The sequence below is a fragment of the Aureobasidium pullulans genome (assembly GCF_000721785.1).
Source record: "Aureobasidium pullulans EXF-150 unplaced genomic scaffold scaffold_2, whole genome shotgun sequence".
NCBI classification, from domain to species: Eukaryota; Fungi; Ascomycota; class Dothideomycetes; order Dothideales; family Saccotheciaceae; genus Aureobasidium; species Aureobasidium pullulans.
Genome location: NW_021941022.1, coordinates 1,834,542 through 1,850,792, shown reverse-complemented (window position 1 = coordinate 1,850,792; position 16,251 = coordinate 1,834,542). Strand labels below are relative to the sequence as shown.

The window sequence follows — 16,251 nt, the reverse complement described above, 5'->3', positions numbered from 1 at the left end:
GACGCGATGCGAACCGTTGCGGGGAGGCTGCCCGTGGGAAACCTCGGATCTCGGTCTTTCGATATGGTCGACGACACAAGAAGCAAGCATGTTGCCAGACGCTTCTGAGTTGTGAGCAGACTTAGGAGGCAATGTAGAGTCAAGCAGAGCAAATCTTCACGTCAAATCCTCCGTCCTCTTACCCTTGTTGGACACAAACAACCAAGCATGGCCAAACCGTCATCCTCTACAGAAGGCTTCTTCCAGGATTTACCTACTCTTCTCCCTCAGGTTACGCTCCAAGAACATCCATCTGCTCTTAACAAACCCGGTACTACCAATTTCAAGAACACGTCCGACGATGTAGCGCTTGCCCGCACCCTAGCTCTACACCTTCCATCGAGCGAAACTAAACCAATTCGAACGATACATCAACTATCTCGCCGAGCTTTAGATCCAGAGGTGCTCGCTCATGCCACAGATGCAGAGATAAATCATCCTGTTCTACGTTCACACACCACCTTCGGCCAGGAGAACCGCGTCGATCCTCTCTGGACGGCGAATGGCTGGAAAGCGCCGAAACTCATAGGACAGCAAGAGGGTATCATCACTACCGCTTACGATACCAACATTACGACGTGGAACAGACGGATTCAGTCTTTTGCAATGAACTTTGTGTGGTCTTCTACGGGTACTATGACGGGATGTCCGATGGCCATGACAGATGGAGCTGCCAAGCTACTACTTTCGCATCGTGATGATGAAGACGAGGGACAAGTCGGTCGTGCGAGGGTGTTGAAAGAGAGCTATGCGAGACTCATCTCTAGTGATGCGAGTAAAGTCTGGACATCTGGACAATGGATGACAGAAAGAGCGGGAGGTAGTGATGTCAGCGGGACAGAAACGGTAGCTCGACACCTTACAGACGAGGAATTGGCGACTGCAGCTTCTCAGGGCCGAGACCTCGACGCTCATGGCCTCCCACTAGGTCCTTGGACCATCGATGGCTTCAAGTGGTTCAGCAGCGCCACAGACTCTGAAATGAGCATGCTGCTTGCTCAAACACCTAAAGGTCTAAGTCTCTTCTATGCACCTATGCGAAGAAACCTCGTTCAGACAGACACAAACGCCTCCGAACTTAATGGCATCCGCATCCAACGCTTGAAGAACAAAGTCGGCACAAAAGCACTTCCCACAGCAGAGCTAGAACTCAAAGGCATGCGAGCATGGCTAGTCGGCCAAGAGGGAAAAGGCGTCAAGGAAATCTCCACGATTCTGAATCTCACCCGTCTATATACTGCGTCTGGTGCAGTAGCTGGATGGAGTAGAGGAATGCAGGTCTGCAGAGCGTATTCAAAAGTCCGCAAAGTCAGGGGTGGCTTATTACAAGACAATAAACTCCACCTACGTTGGATGGCTGCAGAGACAGTCAAATACCACGCCGCGGTTCACTTCTCCTTCTTCGGCGTCGCGTTGCTAGGTGCTTCAGAACAAGGATGGGAGGACGTGGTCAAGAACACCAATGCCTCAAATCTCATCCCCAAGGATCCAACACAATCTGCAAATCTAGCTCGTTTGCTCACACCTGTGATCAAATCACAAACTAGTCTGGCTTCTGTCCTGGGTGTCCGCGAATGCATGGAATGTCTTGGTGGTGTTGGATATTGCGAGAACAATGAAGATGGCGGTCTTCTCAATCTTGGTAAAGTGTTTAGAGATATCTTGGTCTCCCCCATCTGGGAAGGCACGATTAGCGTCATGGCTGAAGATGTCGTTCGTGTTATCTCGGATAAACGAGTTGCTGGTGGCGATATCCTCGAATTCGTGTTTGCTACTTGGGTACATGGTATTCTTGACCTGTGCAAGAGCCAGTTTTCTGCAGAGTCTGGACTTGTGCGGAAGCGGCTTGAGGTTTTGATATCGCTCACAAGAGGATGTGGGAAGGAAGAACTTCTGTTTCGAGGAAGAGATATTCTGGGTCATCTGGAGGCTATTGCCTGTGCATGTATACTCATGTTTGACGCTTGTACCGATGGTGATGAGGTCGCTGTTGAGATCACTCGGAGATGGATCAGATCAAAAGCTTTGGATAAAAGCGAGCAACAGATCCAATGGAATTGGGAAGAAGAAGCAGCGATGGATAAGAAGATCTTCTTAGCCCAACATGACTCGGGAGTGAACAGGGCTGCGGCGAAACTCTAATATCGTTTGGTAGAAACACCTCTCTACATACTGTTTACCAGTTCTCACAGAATCGCAATCTGCAAGAACACATTCCTCTGGTCTGGGGGTCTGATGTACGTGCCTTTATCTATACACTGTGCCGCCATAGTTGACCCCGTTGTGTTGAAAGGTGCCCTGTCCTTCGGCAACAGGCCTGTCGAAAACGTATGAAAGCCCTCCCGTCGGTCCCCTGTACTCTTGATCAACATTGTCTCCGTTGTGTTGAGAGGCTCCATCGCGTGCATGCGGCTGGGAAAACGTATGTCCACGCGCCAACATGGCCGCTTTGACGGCGTCAAAAAAGATTTTGTCCTGGTACTGTGCAACACCATGCACAAGCGAGAGACTTTGAATTCCTTCCTCGATCTCATTGACCTCAGTCCTAGCAAGCTCAAGTTGGCGGGGTTTGGCGGTTGGAAACAATTCTACAAGCTTGGATGTCAATTCCGTGATATCTCCAACCAGACGGGTGAGATCGTCTTTCCCGTACAAAGCCCATGCTGTCTTGGTCTTCAGGCGTGTTTGGCGTTGTCGTTGGCTGATGAGCTTGTGGACTCTCTGGTGCAAAGTCAGGCCCGACGGATCCAACGTATCATCAGCCTCGGGCGCGTTACGAGCGGCGTATTTTGCCGATGAATTCTGGTAAACCTCAAGCAGGTCCAAGATTTGTCCGAGTGTAGATTGTGCCTGATCAATCCCGTCTGGAGAGGCAAGAGTCACTGGCAGAGACTTGATCTCGTTCAGGGGCGTGTCCAGATGAAGCGCTTCACCCCAACGTGAGAGCTGAAGCCTGGAAAGGTCTAGCTTGGTCTGATTTGTTGCAAAATCTCTGGCGTACTGCTTTCCCAGGCGAACATATTGATAGCTGTCGATGACATTGTTGAAGAGAGAAGAGAGGGCGAACACGCTGATGCCAAGACCGACGGCCGCTTCCGCCATGGTTGATTTTCGAAGAGTTGATCAGAACAGAGTAGATCCTTCCTGACACTCCTTAAGATATTCTTTCGAGCCTATATGCGGCGTGACCAAGCCACGATTTTCACTCGCATAAGAACCAGTCGTGTGATCATATGCGCGGTGGCTATGGTGGTGACCGTCGGGTCCGTCAAGAGCCCTTCAGGCTCCGGAGTCAAATGCATCAGCACTTCCATCGCGCACTGCGTGATAGACACTGTACTGCACTCCGATGTACAGTATGAGCAATAATTGATGAAGGCAGCTTAGCCCAAGGACTTGTACGCTCAACTGACTGCGTTGCGAATCGAAGATGATTCTCATCAGGATCATGTGCTCCTTCTGCGTGTTTACCCGTGCAGGATGATCCTGCATATCGTGCTCGGCTTTCGATAGTCTGTCGGCAGTCAGCACCATCATTATGCATCAGGGCTCGGGGGCGCAGTCTGCAGCATGTATGTACTGTACTCTTTGCAGATGGCCCTAGACTGCGAGAATGTTGATAATCAAGGTGTGACCCCGAAGCTCGTCGTCAGAGCGCTTGAAAAGATGAGCCCGCTTTCAGACACTACCACCTAAGCATCTTATCTACCGAACAAGATGACTACTTCGCATCGCGTCGGTCACCACTTTCTTGATCCGCGTGCAACAAATGGCGCAACACAGCACCTTGGCGATTATTACGCAGGTGATGTTTATCAAAACTTCAAGTGGGTATACGATGTCTTCCTCGGGCAATCTAAGTGGAAGCTTACAGCAATAGCAGTCAATTTGACTCGGATCCACTCGACTTACTGCCTGCTGTATGCAACGCTTCGTTCGACGCAGCCAGCAGGCAGAATGGTCCTTTCTGCCTTGATGATACGCGCGTCGAGATTCTGGAGCGTATCATGTTATGGTCAGACTCCGCCTCTAATGACAAGCCCATATTCTGGTTAAGCGGCATGGCAGGTACAGGAAAATCCACCATAGCTCGTACAATTGCTCTGAAGCTCCAGGAGAAGGATCGGGTGTTAGCGAGCTTTTTCTTCGTTCGCGATAACGCTGCATCTGAAAGTGCCAAAGACTTCTTCACAACCATCGCAAAGCAACTTGCAACCTCAGAAGACCCAGCATTACGCGAAAAGATATGTGCGGCCATTCGAAATAATCGGAATATTGTACACAAGGCACAAAGGCTGCAATGGCAAAGGCTCGTCCTCAAGCCCCTCACTCAGCTATGCGAAGAACGTCAAACTCCACGGGACCGTCCGTTGGCAGTCATTATGATCGATGCACTAGACGAATGCAACAACCAAGACAACGTCAGGGAGATATTACGAATCATATGTGGCTATGGTGGACTGGACCACGCGAGACTTCGCATCATCATTACTAGCAGGCCCGAAACACCTATCCAACTAGGCTTCGAGGACATGCCTCACATACTTTACCAGACGCTCTCTCTCGATGACGTATCGCACGAGATCGTCAACGCGGACCTAACTGTGTTCTTCAACCACTGGTTGAAAGAAGTCAGAGGACGGCACGGAGGACTGTCTTCTGGCTGGCCCGGAGCTGACAGCGTTACGTCTCTAGTTGCAAGATGCGGAGGCCTGTTCATCTACGCAGCAACACTTTCTCGGTTCCTTTTACAGAACCCCAAGGTCTGTCATGGACGTCTCAATCTAATCATGGAAGAATATCAGGTATCAAGCAACAACTATCTTGAGCCTCTTGATCGCATTTATCTTACGATACTCCGTGTATCTGCCGATGATACATCTGCGCTATCCGATCACGAGAGCGAGACCCTGCAAGAGCATTTCAACCACGTCGTCGGATCGATAGTCGTGCTTCAGGATGGCATATCAGCTGAAGCATTGGCATTGTTACTCCGGATGCCTATGATGAACGTTGTAGGAATATTGCATAACCTACAATCGGTCATTAGATATTTTCAAGATGGGCGTGCCATCAGGCTGCTTCACGAGTCATTCCGTGAATTCATCACCGATTCAAAGAGGTGTACTGAGCTACGGTTTCATGTTGAACCTGAAAGGGCTCACAAAAAACTTCTCGACGACTGCCTTGAGACCTTGAAGGACCATCTCAAGCAAGATATGTGCAATGCTCGAGATCCTGCAGCGACTATAGAGGAAGTTCAGCTAAACGCAGCTAGTCAGCGTTGCCAATTGTTGCCACACGTCCAGTACGCCTGTTCGAATTGGCTTGAACATGGTCAGAAAAGTGGCTTAGATCTCGGAAACCATGAACGGCTTTCTGAATTCTTCTACACTCAATTTCTCCATTGGATTGAGGCAATGTGCTGGATGGGCAAACTTGCAAAGGCTGTTGGATATGTTTTGACGTTGCTTGAATCTCCTGTGAGTCATTGTCCACTACTACCTCCGAGCTCTGTTCGAGATACTGATCACTTATCAGACTCTTGAATGTCGTCTAAAGAGATTCCTCCAAGACGCAAAGAGATTCCTTGTGCTACATGGTGGTACAATCGCAGTTTATCCATTGCAGATCTACAGTTCGGCTCTAATTTTCAGCCCAAGAAACAGCTTAGTCCGTCGAAAGTTTTCATTAGAGACATCTGACTGGCTCACCAAGTACCATCCAGCTCGCGATGAATGGGATTCGTCTCTCTTCGAATCTGATGGCGGGTTTCCCGCGGCGTTTTCATCAAATGGAACTTTGCTAGCCTTCACTTCATTCGCAGGATGGCCAGATCGCGACCTACAAGTTTGGAACGTTGACCATGGTACTTTGGTCTATTCGATACGCTTGAACGCACAACTGAGTTCCGTTGCCTTTGATCCTACTGCAGCGCATATTGCGTTCTCAATTCGGGACGTTGATATAGCTCGTGACGAATTTAACTCGACTGATCCGGACCGGGGTATAGAGAACGCCTGTATCTGTATATGGAACCTCGCAACAGACAGCGTTGACCATGTACTCCGGGGACATACAGAAAAGGTCGAAAAGATCGTCTTTAGTCCGAATGGCACTTTACTTGCAACGACTTCTTCTGACCACACTGCAAAGATTTGGGATGCTCATTCCGGATTACTGCGTTGTACACTCGCAGGAGACTCGGGCATTCCCGAAATAAGTTTCTCGTCTGACAGCAACATGGTCGCGTCACTCCTGGACAACTCAGCTCTCAAGATATGGGACAGAAGGAATGACAACATCCGATCTGTTGTGGCATTTGACGAGGTCGGTAGCTTCAGCGAGGAAGCGAGTCTTGCGTTTGCTCTCGATGACCATCTATACGCTGCAAAAGGGTCACGTCTTGTGATCTGTGATGTCTATCAAAGTGCCATACAACGGAGGGTTGAACTCATGGATCTGGACATCGACTTTTCGGGCATCCTTCGAAACGAATTTGCTTCAGACGGATCAATGTTTGCAGTACACGCAGTCGAAGCGCAGAAAGTCTATCTCTGGCGAACGGCCGATCTTAGTCTTTGCAGTGTGGTTTCTGCTGTGTCTGATCAGTACGAATGCAAGTTCGAACTATCAAATGACGGTGCATATATAGCAATTTCTGATTACACAACTATCAGAGTATTTGAAGTGACCTCTGGAATTGAACGAGTCGTCTTGAATGGTAGTAATGTCCAGAACACGAAATTCGCGCCTCATGCAAACATGATCGCTTCAGGTGCGTTATATCAAGGCCCTATTACACTGTGGGATCTCTCACAGACGGCGTCGCCTAAAAACACTAGAGTCACTGAATACATTAACCAAATCACGGCCTCAATGGATAAGACCTCCATTATATTCACAAGCTCTACGTTTGATTCCAGTAAATCATCTCTCAACTTAATGAGCTTTGGTCAGGATCATGCACCGCCCTCGATCAGGTGTGTTGAGTATGAGTATCCCGTCGACAAGATCCAGCTGCTGCCGGGAAGCCAGCTTGCATTCGTGAGCGCGGATGTTGAGGGAGAACATGCAACCGGGTATCTTCTCGACAGTGCGGCTTGGGCTCCAACTATCATCCCTCCATGTGAAACGCTTACGGTCTCACCTTCTGGTTCCTATCTTGCCCTCGCTGGACTTGATCATCGTATACATATCAGGCATACTTCGATGCAAGATTTTACGGTTTGCCTCACAGGTCATCGTACTGCTGTCCAGATGATTCAGTTCTCGTCCAGTGATAAGAAATTGGTTTCTGTGTCGACTGATGGGCAAGTGTTGCTATGGGACGCCCAAGGTCAGACCGCGCCCGTCGTTCTTGAATATGGCCCTGGACAGAGTGTCGGAGACATTGCCGAAGGAGTCTTTTCAGCAGATGAAAAGATGCTGGCATGTGCCTATTATAACCCAAAGTATACAGAACTGAGGCCCTCGATTCAACTCTGGAACCTTGAGACAGGCGAACAGTCGCGCGGACTGGATTCTGGCCCCTCACATTACGGGATGCGCACACTTTCTTTCTCTTCCGATGGAAGATATCTTAGAACAGCTGGAAGGACGTTTGACCTCTCAGGATCACCTACCGCCTCATTAGACCTTGGTACTCCCATAGTTGTCGACCCTTACCATGTGTGGATTACATGGCATGGGAAAAGAATCTTGAAGCTTCCCCAAGGCTGCAAGCGCGAGCAGTATCACTCGCACGATAACATACTTGCGATAGGATGGAAAGAAGGCGGAATAGCGTTTCTGGAGTTCGATCCTCAAAAGCTTCGGGAGGCACTCGGCATATAGGGAGCCAAGAAGACATTTATAAATCCTCAACTATGCGTAAAAGGTTGATGAGGATCTGCTACGGTGTTCCTCACGAAACAATTCAAACACTGAATTCTACTAGCCCAGAACGAATTCCTTTGTTTTCGAATCTCCAGGGGATGACGAGACATCCTCTCTACTTTGCTGCCACGGGTCATCTCAATATACCTCAGACTTCACCTTCCACACGTTTAAAGAATACCCTTTCTCTTGTCATGTCAAACAATGAGGACGTGGACGAGAATTTTTCGTTGAACAATCTCCGACCTGTGTTTGAAGTGAGTGGGTTCAAAACTCTTCTAATCGTGGCACCACCCCAGGTTGTTCAAAGATGATCTCGTTTCTGACATCGACTATGTGGAGCAGGTCGTGCAACAAGATACTCAGGATGCCGAATTGTTACCTCCCATTACGAAGTTACACTTCTGCAATCTTGAGCACGTCAAACTTGAGAGAAAGGTGGGCTGCCCAGATCCGGCTTGCTGATTCCATCAGAAAGATCGTCTCTTCCTTCCTTAGTAAGAAAGCGGCTTCTAGTGAAGATCCCGAAGTACCTGGCAACAACTTCGTCTTAAAACATGCCTTAAGGATCTTCAAAGAGCTGGGTTCACTAGAAAGACTGCTAAATGCAGCTACCAAAGATGTCCACATATTGCCACGGCGAATAGGCAATCGAATCATAGCGGTAAGTTCTCTACGCCTTTCATCCTTCCTACAACCTAACATCCCGCAGCTCTACAGTCTCAGCAATCAGAGAGACGCAAAAGCAATCGTCGATCTAGCTCGAGCAGCCCTCAACGACAGCTCCTCTGTGAGAAACAATCGCCGTCATGACTCTAGTCTTCCTACCCGCAAACAGATCTGACTCACACATGGCTAGTCATTTCTTCAGTATGACTTTCTTCGACATGAAGCCCGCAAGTAATCAAGCAGTGTCGAAGTCACTTTGAATATACTTTATAGTCACCGCGCTGATAACAATCGTGGTTGTTACGGCATAGGTGGTACTTACCAAGAATAATCGACAGGAAGAGTCGAGGATGGTTGGTGGTGTATCTGAAATAGTGCGTCGTGAGACGGGACTTGGATGTGGAGAAGAATGAAAAATATGCGTAATAGATGTCGGGTTTTGAAGAGAAGGACTTACTAGTAAATCCGTCTCTAGCAATTACGAGAGATATGACTCCGAAAAGGACCATGGTATGGCTGGTCTTATTATCCCTCTCATCACTTCACCAAATGCTGACGAAGATGCAAATTCGACATGACGAAAAATCAAAAGAAATATATTCATGAAGCGAATGGGTAAAGTCTGTTTTATCTCCCCTCACTCTGCTTGATACTCCTCGTCATCATAATACCCATACCCAACTGTCTATCATCATATTCCCCCGCTTCCCCCACCACAGGCGTGACACTAACCCTATACTCCCCATCACCGCCTTTTCCCAACCCGGCTTCCTCACCACCGCTTCTCTGGCTGGTCTTGCGGTCTAGGTTTGTGAGGCGCACGACGCTTTCGGAGCGGTGGAGACTTCCTGAAGCGAGAGAGTTGCGGGTGCTACGGCGCCCGCAGCCGGAAACTAGGAAGCGTGCCCAGATCGCGTAGTCGCGGCGGAAAGGACCTGTTGTGCCAAAGACGATGAAGATGAGGAGGCCGAGTGTCACGCCAGGGATAAACATGACGAGGGAGATTGTCGCCGAGCCAGAGGAAAGGTCGAGTTTTGCGGTTTTTGAGTTTGCGGTTGAAGAGAGGTAGCGAGCGATTGAGTAGTAGATGAGGTAGATTTGCATGATGCTGTTGTGATTGTGATCAGTAAAGGTACAAGAGAAGTGTTTGAAATGCTAAAACTTACCATAGCAGGACGAAGCAGATGCAGAAACGGATCAGCAGCCATTTGTCATACATCGAGTCGTTCTTGCGTGGTGCAGATGCTGGTTTGCGAGCGGGTAGCTGAGAGCCACCTTCGATGGTTGCATCATTGACGCTTTGATTGAAGACGCCACTTTGCATTTGACTGTGCATACCACTCTGCATCTGACTTTGCGCCTGACTTCCCATGTTTCTGCTTCTCTGACTTCTGGTTTTGGCAGAGCTGGGCAGAGAGAACTTGATTCTCCATTTGAAGCGAGCGAAGAAGCCGTTGTTCTGCGAAGAGGAATCACTGAGGTACTTCTGGATGGAGACGTATTTGTAGAAGACGAGCGCTAGGAGGATCAGACCAATGGCTACACTGCCAGCCACTGTGATATCGTTAGCTAGTGTTTGACAGAATGGCAGCATTGGATATAGCTTACAGAGAATGTTACAAAGGATGAGTGAGACTCCTGGTGTACGGTCGACGGAAGAGGCGTTGGCAATACCAATCAGGACGGCCGGCACGATGATAGCAGCAACCTTGACAGTTGTAGAGACCATATGACCACCCTTATCCAGCAGTTCAATTCTCAAACGCCAGACGTGACGCCAAAGTCCAGCAATCCATGACAAGAAGAGAAGCGACTCGACATTGTAGCAATACAGTTGAATCTCGTAAAGCGTAGTGTCCAACGGTGTGTTTGTTCCTGTAAAAGCAGGCTTTCCGGTGTAGTTACCGCTGACCTGGTAATTGTAACTCGCAGTCTGAATGCTCTCGAAGCTGGTGTAGAAATGGATCTGTTGGATGAAGGCAGCAACGATATTGACAATCATAAAGCATGCACACAGAGGGACATCTATAGTGTGATAGATTAGTATATGCGTGAACGTTACAATCATGCAGTAGACCCTTACATCCGAAAGGATCACCGTGGCGGAAGTGCATAAGGACTACAAGTCCGGCAGCCACAGCATTGCCAAGTGTATATAGCAAGACCACTATTGCCAGGCCCTGAGCATCAGCAGGGATCATGCCTTCGACAGACATGGCTCAAAAGCAATCAAGCCTTGATGAATCGATCTGTTGACAGAGAACAGAACGAGTAAGAAGAGAAAGAAGGGGAGGAAGGCCCTCGTTTCGAATATGGGACCAGAGCCCCATATAGGGCGTGGATGGAAGTAGCTGTACCACATGTCATGGACTTAACCTTTGTGTAAAAGCTTCCAGAAGGGTGAGCCCTAGCGGATGTTCTGGGTGGAGGTTGATTCAATCATTGTCAGACGATCTCGTGTCAGTTTTCGTCCACCCTAGAGGACCACCAGCAATACCGGGCAGATTAGACTGATTTGAGCCTGGCCGCTGCGGCTTGTGGCGGTGCGTTACCCGTGATCGATAGAGTGTGTTCAACTCAAGGTTGCACGCTTGTGTACGGGCGTAGCTCGAGTCGACCCTGAATCAAGATCCTAAAAGCATGTTATGTCGGTACATGTCTGACAGACGCCAGATAGTCATTTGAGAACTGCTCCCTACAATGCAAAGATGTCTGAATCCTCCGAGCCCGGTAGCTGGTTCAACTGTTCATCAAGCTATCGGACGGCAGTTGCAGTGGAGAGGACGCCGTCACGCCTTCGGTAGACTCGCACAGCTAGCCCCTCAGAAGCGAGGGCGGCAAAGAGGCTTGTACGAAAATGGAAGCACTGTATCTGATCTTCCGGCCCGCATGCAATGTCTCATCTCGCGTGCCCTTGCAGATCATACCTATCGCGTGTGCGTACAATCAGGGCTCTGCGGACATGGAATTGTCAAGACTCAAAAGATCCGCTGCGTGGTGCTAACGTGACAAGTGGATAGAAAACAACGAAACAACTGGTAGAACGGTGGGCTGCGACACCGATGCAAAGTCTATTCGTTTGTCCAGGTGAAAAGCCGTTTGAAAGGCTTCAATCTGGCTAAAATCGACGACGAGGGTTTTCCACGTGGGCTTGTCCATCGCGGCGGAATCCGGCATTCGTCTCCGGGGAAGGGCTCCATCAAATGCAAATGGCAATCTCTGTTGACTCAACAAGCGATATGGAGACATCTAATCGAGATGGGCAGACGGGGTACTTATTGTTGTATTCATTTACTGGGCCGCTCGCTTTCGTCTTTGAATCATCGCTACAAGTCGACTCGGGTCGCGATTTGCCGTCTTTTGATCTTCTTTCTTTTCCTCGAGTTTCCCGTTCACAACTGCGACCACGTCACAATCCAAAACCCAAAGGCAGGTACAATCGAGTCCGGATGGGCAACCGTGATTGTTAGTCCATTTTTCTCGGGACCATCCTCCACTTCCCTGAGCCCGGTACTGCAAATGCGAGCGAACCAATCACATTGTGTGGGCGTTCTTGTTTCCAAAATCCGAAAAAATGCATTTTATTATGGTGTAGGTTCGCGACTCGGCCGAGTAACAGACTGGACCCTTTTTCGACTTGCATCCTCCAACTCTGTTACTTTTTGTACCTTCTATTTTCTCCTCTAGAAACTCTGATAAGAAAAGGTGATGGCTGGATTTGAGTGTGTACCGTTTCCACGAATCCTATCGCCGTCAGATGCCATCACTTGGCACTGATTGGTATGCTTTTTCTCATGTAAGGGTGATGCACATGTGCCTAACCAGATCATTCACATCCTTTTCCCAATTCGTCTCTGCCGACAACATTTCCACCATTCCTCCAAACTTGCTCAAGAGTTTGTCGATCTCGTCTTCATTCAATTGCGCATCGTCCCAGCTGACATGGATCTTGACCTCATCACCATCAATAGCCGTGCAGTTCCAAAGTATGCCAACATCGGTGCGGCTCCAAAGTTGCACTCTGTTCAGATTGGTGTATTCGTCTAGACCTGAAGATCTGGGCAGCCAGTTGAAGATTTGACGTCGTCTGACCTGTTCCATGGTTTCCGCGTCGGCGGTAGATAAAGCATCACGGATGGCGAGTAAAGGTGCGTGAACGTGTTTGGTTAATTCTTCTTGCTCGGATGTGAGGTGTTTCAAAAAGTCTATGACGCTTTGAGGTTTGGAAGTGTTGATGCGCTCGATGGCGACCTGGAGGGTAGGTCCGGCGATGTCCATGGCAGGAGGCAGACGTTCTTGCATCCACAGTGCCACAAAAGGCCAGCTGCGACCGGCTTGGTAAGATGCGAAAAGTGCTTCCGTCGCACCGGTTTCGCCAGTGTTGACGAGACTCAATGCGGCCTTGAGCACAATTGCTGCATCAAGGCCATGGGTTTTCTTGAGATTGCTCAGATCTGGAGTGTAAATCACTGATGCTTTGCCCTCGACACCAATGTGTGATTGTTGTTTGAGACGGGCGTCGATCATACCCTGGTCTTTATGCACTGTCGGATCAGGCTTCCAACCAAAGTGGTGTCCTTTGAACCACTCTGCCGCTTTTTGACGGGGGAACAAGGCGCTCTCCGACTTTGATATGCCGGTGAGGCGCTTGACGTGGTACTCAACTCCAAGTTTGGCAGTTAAGGACGTCCTGCCAGAGAAGTAATGCTCTGCCCATAACTTGAAGGGCACACGCTGGGCTACTGTTTCCTTCTCACTAGAAAGTGCTTTGTCGAGGTCTTCGTAGAATGGCAGACTGCTCAGTGCGTCGAAGCAAGAATGCTGGCCTAGGAACAACAAGCCTATCTTCTGCGTATCCTCGATCGGCACCAAGTAGAATCTATTGAGCAAACCTGGAGGACCAGCAAAATCATATTGCCCGTCATTTAACAAGAAGCTTTGTAGGTCTTTGGCTGTCTTGACAGGCTTTTCGAAGGTCAAGATGCAATTAGAGAAGAATTTGGTCGACGCACGCAGGATTGCGTAGCAAGTAATCTCCGGATCAATGTCGACACTAATGCTGCGCAATGAGTTGTGAACGTTTAAGACCTTCTCAAGCGCCTTCTGGACTTGTTGCACGTTGTCAGAGTCTACAACAAAAGCATGTCGATGATTGACTGATTGTTTGCGTAAGGGATGTGCCCAGATGTTCATCATATCAGGCATTGGATATACATCCTCAACATCGGCCCAAGAAAGCCCAAGCGGTTGTAACAGAGGCTCGCAATGTTCCCTCGTCATGGTGGCTCTTTCTTCCGACCCAAATGTGTGGATCATGTCATTGAGCTGCGGCGGACCTTCACGAGTGGTCTGGAGATCCTTGTAATCTTGACCTCCATTCGTCCCGGTTCTAGAGGCCAACAATCTGGCTTGTTTTGCCACCGTGTTATGCTCGAGGATTTCTTCACCGGTGATATTGATGCCTAGATCTCTGCGAAGGAACGTTCGTCCTCGAGAAAGCACCAAGCTATCCGCCATATCCGTGATTATGTCCTGAGTTTTGATGCTTTTGTGATTCAAGGCTTTTGACCACACGCTGCAGAGTTTCTCCATCAGGTTCCCATCAGTGTCGCTATCACCCTTTCGTTGCGCATCGACATATTTCTGTACAAGAGGTTGTAGGGTCTGTTTGCGAAGTTTGCCAGACGTTGTCTTGGGGAAGTCGTCCAAATCTAAATCCTTGAGCGTCAGGATCATTTCTGGAGCATAAGCAGAACCAAGTTTCTCGATTGTGGTGCGTCTCAGAAGGTCCAAGTCGACTTGTGAGAGGCCCTGGCTACGGACTACGGCGATAGGCACTTCTCCTGCAGTCTCATCTTCTATGCCGACTACCTGGCTCTGGAATACAGGTTAACGAAGCTCCTAATGATCACAACAACTTCTGGCTACGACTTACTTGGATGCCACCATAGGCACTAAGGACCTTCTCAATAGCAGTGGGTGCGATATTGTGTCCACCTCTGATGATCAACTCTTTATATCTTCCAACAATGAAAAATTCACCATCCTGATTCATAGTGGCTTGATCACCAGTAGGGAACCATCTGCCATCTTCATCCTCGTAGAACGGCTGACTCTTTGCTCCGATGTATTTTTTCAAGATTTGCGGGCCTCCCATATGCAATTCGCCAGCTTCGTTCCTCTTGAGTGCGGTAGTAGAGTCTGGTGCGCATACCTTCAACATAGAACCCGCCATAACAACACCACATCCGACATCTGACCTCTTCAGGTCGGGAATCTGATCAACATGATAGCACGTCGGACTCCAACACTCCGACATGCCATAGATCGTATGCGCCTTCTTCGACTTCAGGACATTGACGCAATCTTGATTGTGTCGCGAGAGCACATTTCCACCACCCATGTGGATCATCTCCAGACTCGAAGTATCTGTAATTGGCAGATTCTGATGCTCGGCCAGTAGATTCAACATCGCAGGTACAAGACACATGTATGTTATCTTTTCGTTCTGTATGGCTTCCAGTAATGCACCAGGAGCAAAGCTTCCAGAAGGGTGGACGATAGTGCATGGAGGGACGTGGAGGGCGATCATGATTCCGATGGCATGAAACAAGGGGCCGTGTGCAGATACCACCGGCCAGTAATCGGCTGCCTGTCCCAAGTTCTTTTTCGCTAAGCATGATGTTGACATGGAAGTGTTGGTGTGAACGCAGCCTTTGGGTAGAGATGTGGTTCCACTCGTGAAAATGACTAAAATCTCATCATCCAATTCATGTTCGATTTGAGAAAAGTCCAGATCCTGGTGTTCTTGACCAAAGCTGAACAGTTCCTGGAAGGTTGACCAGCCATTCGGACAAGACGTTTGCTGGTGACTGGTGACGAACTTGAGCACATGTTCGTGTAGAGTGTTCTCGGCATTCTTGTCAAGCTTCTCTGCTAGTTCGGTCGTAGGTGCAAGGACGACACTTGGATTTGAGCACTTCAGCATATGTTGCAACTCATTCGGATTACTGATAGATGCTGGGTCGATGGAAGCCAACGTACATCTCAGTTCCCATGCAGCTCTAGCGATGATCTGAAACTCTGCACCGACAACAGGGAATATGGCGATTGTCATTCCAGGACGTGTTCCTTTTTGGTAGAGTCCTGCTGCAACAGTGTGTGATACTTGCTGGAGATGACGGTAAGTCCATCGTAAGTATGGTTGCGACTTGTATTCCTCCGATTGGCTTGAGAATGTATATAAGTCCGAAGGATAGTGTGGGCACACCAGAGCGATGGAATCGGCATTCCTTGTTGCAGCTTCTGTGAGAATGTTGTGCATGCAACCAAGTTCTGGCTCTCCTCCTATAGCTTTCGCCAGCTCGGCAGCTGGACCGTTTGATGTCATCTTGGATGAGACGAAGGAAATAATTGCAAAGACGAGAAGAAGAGAACAGAATTGAAAAAATGCGGTTCAAGATCCTACAGATATTTTAGGGGTTGCGTGTCATAACAGCTGTATGATGCAACCGCCGACGGCGAGCAGTGATGCGAACTGTCCTACCTTGCCTAGTTAGCCGTGACATATGTGCATGGTCCAATTATGTAGAAGAGCTGCATGAGACGTGGACGATTTGGGGGCTCTAAATTGAGGAAACGCACGACCACACGTCATCCCGTTGA

General features: G+C 48.9%; 5 protein-coding genes across 5 annotated transcripts; 2 read left to right on the top strand and 3 right to left on the bottom strand.

Annotated features, from left to right (window-relative positions):
• The first annotated feature begins 99 nt into the window (after nt 1-99).
• Nucleotides 100-2,559, top strand: M438DRAFT_342475 (uncharacterized protein). The gene has a single exon (XM_029904765.1). The coding sequence runs from the start codon at nt 208-210 to the stop codon at nt 2,179-2,181; it is 1,974 nt and encodes a 657-aa protein (XP_029765121.1). The 5' UTR covers nt 100-207; the 3' UTR covers nt 2,182-2,559.
• M438DRAFT_342474 (uncharacterized protein) lies at nt 2,140-3,146 on the bottom strand. Its single transcript, XM_029904764.1, has one exon. The coding sequence runs from the start codon at nt 3,139-3,141 to the stop codon at nt 2,287-2,289; it is 855 nt and encodes a 284-aa protein (XP_029765120.1). The 5' UTR covers nt 3,142-3,146; the 3' UTR covers nt 2,140-2,286.
• A 610-nt stretch (nt 3,147-3,756) lies between these two features.
• Nucleotides 3,757-7,875, top strand: M438DRAFT_352107 (uncharacterized protein; the record flags this gene model as incomplete). Its single annotated transcript, XM_029906771.1, has 3 exons — nt 3,757-3,866; nt 3,923-5,522; nt 5,581-7,875. The coding sequence occupies 3 exons, from the start codon at nt 3,757-3,759 to the stop codon at nt 7,873-7,875; spliced, it is 4,005 nt and encodes a 1,334-aa protein (XP_029765119.1).
• A 1,244-nt stretch (nt 7,876-9,119) lies between these two features.
• M438DRAFT_289670 (uncharacterized protein) lies at nt 9,120-11,169 on the bottom strand. Its single transcript, XM_029901687.1, has 4 exons — nt 10,670-11,169; nt 10,195-10,611; nt 9,753-10,140; nt 9,120-9,694 (listed from the first exon to the last, which is right to left on the bottom strand). The coding sequence occupies exons 1-4, from the start codon at nt 10,800-10,802 to the stop codon at nt 9,214-9,216; spliced, it is 1,419 nt and encodes a 472-aa protein (XP_029765118.1). The 5' UTR covers nt 10,803-11,169; the 3' UTR covers nt 9,120-9,213.
• A 1,022-nt stretch (nt 11,170-12,191) lies between these two features.
• M438DRAFT_311696 (acetyl-CoA synthetase-like protein) lies at nt 12,192-15,910 on the bottom strand (the record flags this gene model as incomplete). The annotated part of the gene is made up of 2 exons (XM_029902484.1): nt 12,192-14,463; nt 14,522-15,910. 2 exons carry the CDS (start codon nt 15,908-15,910, stop codon nt 12,379-12,381), a joined length of 3,474 nt encoding a protein of 1,157 aa, XP_029765117.1. The 3' UTR covers nt 12,192-12,378.
• Between the last annotated feature and the right edge of the window lie 341 nt (nt 15,911-16,251).

Coding starts and splice junctions, on each gene's coding strand:
- M438DRAFT_289670 (XM_029901687.1), bottom strand. CDS start 10,802: ATGTCTGTCGAAGGCATGATCCCTGCTGATGCTCAGGGCCTGGCAATA. Junction 10,141..10,194: donor CATCCTTTGTAACATTCTCT/GTAAGCTATATC, acceptor ACGATATCACAG/TGGCTGGCAGTGTAGCCATT. Junction 9,695..9,752: donor ATCTGCTTCGTCCTGCTATG/GTAAGTTTTAGC, acceptor CAATCACAACAG/CATCATGCAAATCTACCTCA.
- M438DRAFT_342475 (XM_029904765.1), top strand. CDS start 208: ATGGCCAAACCGTCATCCTCTACAGAAGGCTTCTTCCAGGATTTACCT.
- M438DRAFT_342474 (XM_029904764.1), bottom strand. CDS start 3,141: ATGGCGGAAGCGGCCGTCGGTCTTGGCATCAGCGTGTTCGCCCTCTCT.